General features: G+C 47.7%; 2 protein-coding genes across 2 annotated transcripts; both read right to left on the bottom strand.

Annotated features, from left to right (window-relative positions):
• Window positions 1-1,224: 1,224 nt before the first annotated feature.
• On the bottom strand, window positions 1,225-3,293 carry hoxc5a (homeobox C5a). Its single transcript, XM_086212807.1, has 2 exons — window positions 2,817-3,293; window positions 1,225-1,666 (listed from the first exon to the last, which is right to left on the bottom strand). The coding sequence occupies exons 1-2, from the start codon at window positions 3,280-3,282 to the stop codon at window positions 1,458-1,460; spliced, it is 675 nt and encodes a 224-aa protein (XP_086068933.1). The 5' UTR covers window positions 3,283-3,293; the 3' UTR covers window positions 1,225-1,457.
• A 1,395-nt stretch (window positions 3,294-4,688) lies between these two features.
• Window positions 4,689-6,620, bottom strand: hoxc6a (homeobox C6a). The gene is made up of 2 exons (XM_086214831.1): window positions 6,055-6,620; window positions 4,689-5,625 (listed from the first exon to the last, which is right to left on the bottom strand). The coding sequence occupies exons 1-2, from the start codon at window positions 6,449-6,451 to the stop codon at window positions 5,312-5,314; spliced, it is 711 nt and encodes a 236-aa protein (XP_086070957.1). The 5' UTR covers window positions 6,452-6,620; the 3' UTR covers window positions 4,689-5,311.
• Between the last annotated feature and the right edge of the window lie 2,211 nt (window positions 6,621-8,831).

The raw sequence follows: 8,831 nt of genomic DNA, 5'->3' as shown, positions 1-8,831 counted from the left end.
AAAGACACACAAAAAGGGATTCGATACATTGTCCACGTATATTTTAGGCCCCTGAGAGCGCAGGGGCAGTGGACGCCGCGCTGGCCGCCTCTGCGAGCCCGGGGAGAGTTTTAGAAGCCGTTTACGAGGTGAGTGTGTTTTTATTTTCTATCGCGCGTCGTGGAAATTCTTCAACTGCAGCAGCAGACACACAGACACGGGTTGGCCTGGGCCTCTGATGGCGGGTATTGTTGTTGAAACCACACCGCGAGGCGGCCGGAGCGCGGCGGAGTCCTGGAGTGGCCATATGGCACCAGAGGAGGTGGCGCGTCAGCCCGCGACCGCAGGAAACCAGAGCATCCATGTTGTGTTGTTATCACAGGCGAGGATGTCTCTTCCTTCCTTCCTGACAAAACAGGAAACGCTGGTGGAAGAGAGGCCAATAAAGTTTTATGAGGGCCTTAAACTGCGGAGCCCGTCAGGCTACAAACGAGGCGAAATAGAAGAAAACTTATAAATCCAGCAGGTTCTAAACGGTTTAATTCAGTCAAGAAAAATGTACGGACAAAGAAGCTGAAGTTTCTTTCCTTTAATCACGAGTCTTTATTGGTTACAGTCAACAAACAGGCCACCGATCAGCTACTGTGTAAACCACCTGATGTTTACAAGGGGGGCAAAAAAAGGGGCTTAATTGCACATTAAAATACTATCAAACACACACGCGCGCGCGCGCACACACACACACACACACACACACACACTGAAATATACATAATGGTTTACACACAGAAGTTAACACAGACAGCGTGGGTGATGCCTTCCTGGGGTTCACGCACAAAGACACTGAACGCACCACGCAGTTTGTCTGCTCAGTAAAATACTTCAAAAGAAAGAGAGAGATCAGGGAGCGCGAGGATGGCTGCGCGAGCCCGTTAACCTACGATGATGATGATGATGATGATGATGATGACGATGATGATGATATGAAGAGTTGGAGATGATGCAGGAGGTCAGCCAGGCGCCGCTACTCTTACGCTAATTAAAAAGCCCACATTATGAGTCGCATTGCAGCCTCTCACAGCACCGCGTGGTCGAAGCTCTGCAGCTCCAAGGACTCAGACCCCCCCCCCCCCCATCCCACCACCACCACCTCGCGCCCCCTTCCTGCAGCAAAGTGAGGTTATCATCGCGCGGGGCAGCAAATTAATTTAGAAATGCAAACCGATTGATCACAGTGAGCGCTATTCGATAAATGAGGTCCCCAAAACTGCAGCGAGTGACACGTAATTGGTGATGAAGCGCGCGGAGCGGAGTCATGATGTCACTGCTGCCCGCGGTTCAACCGGAGGTCACGCGGCTCTCCGGCGCTCAGCAGTGCGCAGCGCAATCGTGCTGCGCCACTTTCGGTGCACCGGTTTTCTGTTTGTTTGTTTTTTTGTTTCTTTTTGTTGTCGTCGTCGTTGTTGCTGATGATGTAATTATTCCTTGACTTTGATCTTCGAGTCCTTCTTCCACTTCATTCTCCTGTTCTGGAACCAGATCTTGATCTGCCGCTCGTTCAGACACAGGCTGTGCGCGATCTCGATGCGCCTGCGGCGGCTCAGGTAGCGGTTGAAGTGGAACTCCTTCTCCAGCTCCAGGGTCTGGTAGCGGGTGTAGCTGGTCCTCGAGCGCTTGCCCTCCGACTCTGAATGGCATTAAAAGCAGTTAGGAAAAAATGGGAGGGGGGGGGGCTTATAATATAGTTGAATTAAATAATATAGATTATTTAGCAAAAACAAAAATACATACAGACACGGGAACTGAGTGACAGCCGTGCTTCCCCGTCACTCTCCTGATGTGACGTCGGGATCATTGAAGTCATAAACGGTTTGTGGGGCTGAGCTTTGATTCTACGCATAAAATCAATGACATAAAAGTAAAACCTTCACTTTATAAATCATTTACGTCCTGAACGCGCAGAACCACGAAGAGCGCGGCGCGCAGGCCTCGTGCAAACTCTGGCCTCGGCCTGAGAGCCGCAGGGAGACGACGTGACCGCAGATGACATAAAAAACAACAACGATGATCCAAAAATAAAAACGGGACTGGAAAATGTCAGGAGCAGAATTTCTAGATATAATTTCATATCTTCAGCTTGTCCTCCCGCGTGCACGTCCTCAGAGAGTCACCGGGCAGGGTAAACACTCCAAAAACACACACACACACACACACACACACACACACGCAAAACCTCCTCCGCGCGCGTGCAGCTTCTGCCTGGTTTGCACCAAAACAAAAAAACATCAGAAGCCGCTTCTGTTTTGCGATAAAAGCGCTACTATCCATCTGCACTATAGAGTCCAGGACCAGGACCAGGACCAGGACCTAGGAGCCGCCTGCTCAGATCTGCTGGAGGTGAAGAGTTCACGAGGGGGTCAGGCCATCGGCGCTTCCCAGGGTTCAATCTGAGGCTACGGCTTCTCTCACGCGCGGTCTGAGCGGCTTAACCTGCACTTTGTCCGCAATGTGAAAGAAGCGATACACAAAAAAACCAACAATACTTAGAGATGAATTTGTAATATTACTTCATAGTTTTATCACACTTGCGTTCTCTTATCCAATTATACCACCATAAATCACCCCGCAGATCACTTCTTCACCGTAGCAGAGCAGGTTTACGAGCAATGGATGCCTTTGTCATAAAATTTATGACCGCGAGTTTTTATTATTTCCTGCGTTTGGCCTATAAAACTCAAGAGTGAAACTGAAACGGGTCGAAAAGAAGCGTAGCGGCGCTGAGAGTGAATAAAGGGGGAAGCACGGCGCTGGCACTTGAGAGAACAGACAAACTTTACCGTGGCTCATGTGCAGTTTTGTCATCCAGGGGTAAATCTGCGGCTGCTGCTCACTGTCCTGGCGCTGCTGGTGCGCGTTTCGCTTCACTGTTTGCGCGTTCTCCGCGTTTCTGCCGCTCTCTTGGCTTTTGTTGCCGCCGGATTTTGCGCCCTCCTCCTGGTCTCTTCCCGCACTTCGTCCCAGCAGCGAGCCGCCGCCGTAGTTGAGCCCGTCCACGGACGAGCCGGACACCGCTGTTATCTGCGGTCCCGGCGGGAGGAGAGCGTCCGCGCTGCCACGCAGGCTAGTTCTCAGCTCCTCGCGGTCCGCAGAGGTCGCGGGGACCGGGCGGTTGAACACCGCGTTGACACTAACGCCCTGATAGCGGCTGGACCCGCGCCCGGCCAGGTCGAAACTAAACATGGTGCTGGGAGAAGTTGCGTCGCCTGCTCGGCGGAGGTTGCAGCTGTCAACATCAGAGCTCATGTTCAACTATTACCGACACTTTCCTCTCACGGCGGCGGGGCTGCGGGTGCGAGCTGCGGGCGGCTCCTTGTTGTTGTTGATCATTTGAGCTTTTCTTTGTTGCCGCTTTTGGAAATTTCAGAGATGTCTGTACTAAAAAAAAAATAAATAAATAATCCAGGATTTATAGGTGGAGTAGCCTTTGGTATCTATTTTTTCTTTTTTTAATTCTTGATCCGACGTGCGCTGCCCAAATATGGGGTATTTGTATGGGATCACGTGCGCATGTTGGCCAGTCATAAATTGGCTTTGATACTCAATGGGATATTGATGAATAGGAGAAACGTGTCCAGTAAACTTTGAGCTGACGGTTGTTGAGGGACCCAGGCGAGGATGTTTCACGCAAAAGTGCAGGACAGTAAGACAAGAGCGTCATCTGGCGTCTGGTATGGGGCAGGACGGCCAGAGCTCCCGCCGGCCCCCGGGAGGCACTGGAGCTCCCCACCGCCACCACAGCACAGCACCAACCATGATAGTAATGATAAAAATAACAATAATAATGGGAATAATAGTCACTAGCAGAAGAATAATCGGGTGCCCAGTTCGTTCGAACGCATTCAGACTCAGAGATTCGAACTCGGCGGAAGTTGCGTTGTAATAACTTCACCCCCGAGCTCACAGGTTGAAATTTTAATACGTACACATTATAAATAGCAACTTTTATTTAAAAAGAAGGGGGGGTCCACCAATATTCGTCAGCTTCACTTTCCTGTGAAGCTTCTACTGACCAGTAAATGATCACATTCATACATGTTCATGGGCATGTACATGTATACTCATATATGTACATGTATACTCATATATGTACATGTATACACATATATGTGCATGTATACTCATATGTACATGTATACACATATATGTGCATGTATACTCATATGTACATGTATACACATATATGTGCATGTATACTCATATGTACATGTGTACACATATATACTCATATATGTGTACACACACACACATATATATATATATATATATATGTACGTGTGTGTGTTTTTCCCTCATGCAGTCATTCGACTCATGTTATTGGCAAAAACAACAACAAAAATAATAAAAGAATTTCAAGACGAAGGTGAAAGTTTTACAAACATTTTATTCCATGATACACAATTATGACAAAAAAAAACATGAATTCGTAACTCCCAAACAAAAGTGAAGAATTACTTGTGTACAAATCTATCTCACGAGCTTATTGTGTCAAATTATTTAAAAAAATAAAATAAAATAAAATTAAAATTAAAATGAAAATAAAAGGGAGGTGTTGGGGGGGAAGCGCGGGTTATGTTACGCAGCGTCTATCAGCAGCTAAATGCAAATACACAGGATTTACATATGATAAGCCTATGTACAGGCGTCTTACTTGTGTGTTTATATGTGTGTGTGTGTGTGTGTGTGTGTGTGCGTGTGTGTGTGTGCGTGTGTGTGTCTATCCGTGCAAATCTCAGGTTAACGCAAGAAGGTTTTTCTGCGGAATATTCAAGTAGTAAACTCTGCCCGTGATCAGTTCAGGTGTCGGTGTCTCGTGTGCAGGTACAACAGTCCGACTAACACTGCAGGTGGGGAGGTGGTCAGAGCCTCCCGGGGGTGGGGGCGGGCTGGTGGGGGCACCTACATACACACTACCGGCGTGGGAAATAACGCAGCAATTAATACTTCTGTTTATTTTCATAGTACAAGTGTGACACTGTAATTTGGGGAAGAAGAAGAAGAGAAAAAGAACAAAATAGAAAAATAAAACAAAAAAAAACCCCTCTCATCGCACCGGTGTCTCAGCGGCCACAGGAGGCTGAACTCAGTTGGGTTTTAAGGCTCAAAAGTCCTGGTCAACATGGGGAGCGCGGGAGAGCAGCGGGACGCCATCATGCAATGAAGTCGCTCTCTGGTCCATTTACATTGTTAGGTAGTTATGTTGGGTTTTCATGGTCATCGTTTTTTTGTTTCTTTCTTTTCTCTCTCTCTCTCTCTCTCTCTCCTCTTCACGTGATTATTCTTTCTTCTTGTCCTCATCCTTCCCTTCTTCCACCGCGCCACCGCCGCGTTCCTCCTCCTGTGAGGCTCCTGTCTGTTCACTTCCAGTCACCGTGGAGGTCAGATTGCTCTCCTTCTTCCACTTCATGCGCCGGTTCTGGAACCAGATTTTAATCTGGCGCTCTGTTAGGCAAAGCGCGTTGGCGATCTCGATGCGTCTGCGCCTGGTCAGGTAGCGGTTGAAGTGGAACTCCTTCTCCAGCTCAAGTGTCTGGTAGCGGGAGTAAATCTGGCGTCCCCTGCGTCTGTCTGTCCCGTAGCCCACTCCTGCTGGGGTACAAAGTCAGCAGTTTAATCTTTCAGCTTCTGACACCAGAACACCAGATCTGCTCGGACTTTGAGCCAGTTGAGCGCAACTCTGAATTATTGCTAGAATCAGAATCTAAAATAAAATAAAATAAAAAACCAAGAAGAAAAATAAACACATTTAACTGCGAGGCAAATCTCCGCAGGGAAATGTTTGATTTATTATGTAAAAATAATGAAAACATCCTCAGGTATTTTCCTAATCGCTGCCGATTATGGCTCCTGGATCGTTCTTAAAATGAAAGCTGTTTGTTTGCACATGTAAAGGCCCATCTACAAGTCGAGGGGATACAGTAATGTTTTATGGGGCCATAAAAAGTAACTTACTCTCTTGGTAAGACATATCGTAAAACTGGCCCATTTCCTTAATTTATTTGTCGTAGTAAAACTCACCGCTGTGTGAGTTCATTCGCTGCATCCACGGGTAGATCGGGATGTTGCTTTTCTGCTCCTGAGCTCCTGATCTGCCTTGATCCAAACTGTACTCTTGAGCAATGTGGCTCTGTGTGTTGAGTCCCATGTTTGTCTGTCTGCAACTGGGGAGCACGTCCTTGTCTTGAAGAAACACGTTTGATCCATAGTCATACTGTGCCCTGCCAGACCCAAAAACCACATTATCTTGTGGGGAGTAGAAAGGTGCATATATCCGATTCTGGCTTACAGCTGCACCGTACGACGAAAAATGTCTGACTGTGTCATAGGTGGTGGAGTTTATGGGCACGTTAGGCAAAACATCTTGACCACCGGATAAATGGCAGGAGAGCGACGGGTTTGCGAAATAAGAATTCATACCTTGCTTGTAACCCTCTCTCCAACTCTCCCCACTTCTTTATCGGTCTCTTTTCAATCTCCTTCACAGTAAATCTCCTTCCCGTTTGTGTCAACCAGCCACACCTTCCTCCAAGGTCTCCTTCTTCCCCTCGACTTTCTGCTCCCCCAACTAGACGTGGGCTACTTTGAGGATTCAATATTATTAATTTCCAATCTCCGGTTAAGACGCACAAACCCGAGTGTTATAGCCGAGGCTTGGCTCGGTGAGAGACAATATGACAAAGTCAGCTGACCCTTCTCCACCAATTGAGAGGCGGGAGTTGAGGAGAAACTGTAGCTTTTAGCTCAGAGCTTGAACATTAGTGCTAAATGCCGATAAACACGACGAGTTGGAGTGGCGGCTGCGCGCGGCGCAGCTCTGCGCGTTGCATTTGACTCGAATGTTGGAGTTACAGAGGAAAGTATGACGTGACATGTGACCGGCGCTTCTCACCACAGCAGTCCCCCGCGTCCACGGGCACGAGGAGCGTTTGCGTTTAAATCCCCATCAAACACAAGTGGGCTTAAAAAAGCTGCAAATCAGGCATTTATCAGCTAAAATTAGGATATGATGTAACCCTCTGACTGTGTGTGTGTGTTTAAATACCACTCAGTTTTTAATTTCACCCTGCAGACACCCCCCCCCCCCCCCACACACACACACACACACACACACACACATGACCCAGCCGGACCGGACGCTCCGTCTGTGCGGAGGAAGATTCAAATGAATATCAGCAGTTATTGTTTGTCTCACGCATCACGACCCCGCAGCGACGCACTGTCCATGTTTCCACTGTGTCTGAATTAGCAGGCAGTTTCCAGGCTTCAGCGGGGAACTGGGGGAGGGTGGAGATGGGAAGAATGCGTTTATGGTCTCTCTTGTGTGAGGGCAATAAAACAAGTGACGTTCTCCAGCTCACCAACAACAACCACTATCTCTGCTGCAGAGCCCCGCAACAACCCGCAACACCAGCTCGCAGGCTCCGGCTAGGCAGCCCTGCACTGCACGTGGAGGCGTGAAATAACGTGTGCGTGTGTGTAAACCAGTATAGAACCCATCAGCCATCCATGAAGATCATTTATGACACTCTGTAGAAAAGTCAGGCAGTTGTCCAAAGACGTCCAAAGACGCACGCACGCACGCACACATACGCACACACGCGCGTTCTCCAGGCCTAAGGTGTCCTGCGGTGGTCTCGAGGGCTGACACCGCCAGGTACAGCCGCTGCACCCCGGAACAACGATTATTCTCCAGTTTTTATCAACTAAATATCAGAGTTAATTGTAGTAAAAACAAATGAATACATAAAATAAAATGTAGCGTGTTGAAGTGCTTATGCAGCTGTTTCATCTGTGTGTGCGTGCGTGCGTGTGTTCTGTTCATACCTGGACATTCCCTGACACACACACACACACACACACACACACACACACACACACACACACACACACACACACACACACAGGAAAGGGGAACCGATAATTATCTCAGCAGCAAATAATGGGTTTGGAAATGACTTTAGGAGGTGCGCCACAAAACAAAACAAAAAAAGACAGACAGAAGAACTAAAACTATTCAAATTCAAGCGACACTCGAAATTAAAGTGTCGTGTAAAAACCCCCCAAATACAGAATATTATAATTTACAGTTCGTCACGTTTAAAATCATTTATCCGGTTGAGGGGAAACTCGCATGAACGCAACGAACCGCTTCCGTTCAGCAGCCAAACTCTGAGGGGGACACGCCGCCATATTCACTCCACTCATAACCCACATTCCTGCGTTCTCAACAGGTCCTAATCGATCCCCGTTAGATAATCAATAGGGTTATTGGGGATGTCGGAGGCGCGCGAGCCTGCATGCGCTGCACCTCATTGATTTCTCGCCCAGGCTCGATACTCGAAGCCTGGACGCGCAGCGCTGTTTGGCCTCTTGTTTGGATCCTGAATGAACCATAAAAGAGACAAGAACAAAGAGGAGGAAGTCGCTGTTGCCATAAAAGTGGCCCTTCCACTCACTCGTGGCCATATGTGACATCCGCGTCCCACATTTCTGAGGCAAAAGTTGGGAGGCTGTAACGCTCTCACCGGCGCCCGGGGAATTTCCTTCCCTCGGAGTTTCATATGAACTAACCGATCCGTTGATGGCGACACAAACTAAACACGGAGCAGAGGGGATGGATGATGTACACAAATATAAAAATATAAACCGCCACCATCAGGCTCATGTAAAAAAAAAAAATTAAAAACGAATTAATCCAAATGAAAGAATAATGTGAGAGGTGGAATTTTTAATTTCCAGTTTCTTTTAAATTCTAATGATAAAAACTCCAGTTGGAAAATGTCTCATCCAAACAA

Source organism: Aulostomus chinensis, chromosome 9 (assembly GCF_037954235.1).
Source record: "Aulostomus chinensis isolate RoL2024-O1b breed Wild chromosome 9, RoL_Achi_v1.0, whole genome shotgun sequence".
In the NCBI taxonomy this organism is placed as follows: domain Eukaryota; kingdom Metazoa; phylum Chordata; class Actinopteri; order Syngnathiformes; family Aulostomidae; genus Aulostomus; species Aulostomus chinensis.
This window is presented reverse-complemented; position numbering and strand designations above follow the sequence as displayed.

What these genes read in the sequence shown, in the direction of transcription:
- hoxc6a (XM_086214831.1), bottom strand. Translation starts at nt 6,451, where the DNA reads ATGAATTCTTATTTCGCAAACCCGTCGCTCTCCTGCCATTTATCCGGT. An exon ending in GCGAATGAACTCACACAGCG is followed by an intron (nt 5,626 to 6,054) that starts GTGAGTTTTACT and finishes TTTGTACCCCAG; the next exon opens with CAGGAGTGGGCTACGGGACA.
- hoxc5a (XM_086212807.1), bottom strand. Translation starts at nt 3,282, where the DNA reads ATGAGCTCTGATGTTGACAGCTGCAACCTCCGCCGAGCAGGCGACGCA. An exon ending in AAAACTGCACATGAGCCACG is followed by an intron (nt 1,667 to 2,816) that starts GTAAAGTTTGTC and finishes AATGCCATTCAG; the next exon opens with AGTCGGAGGGCAAGCGCTCG.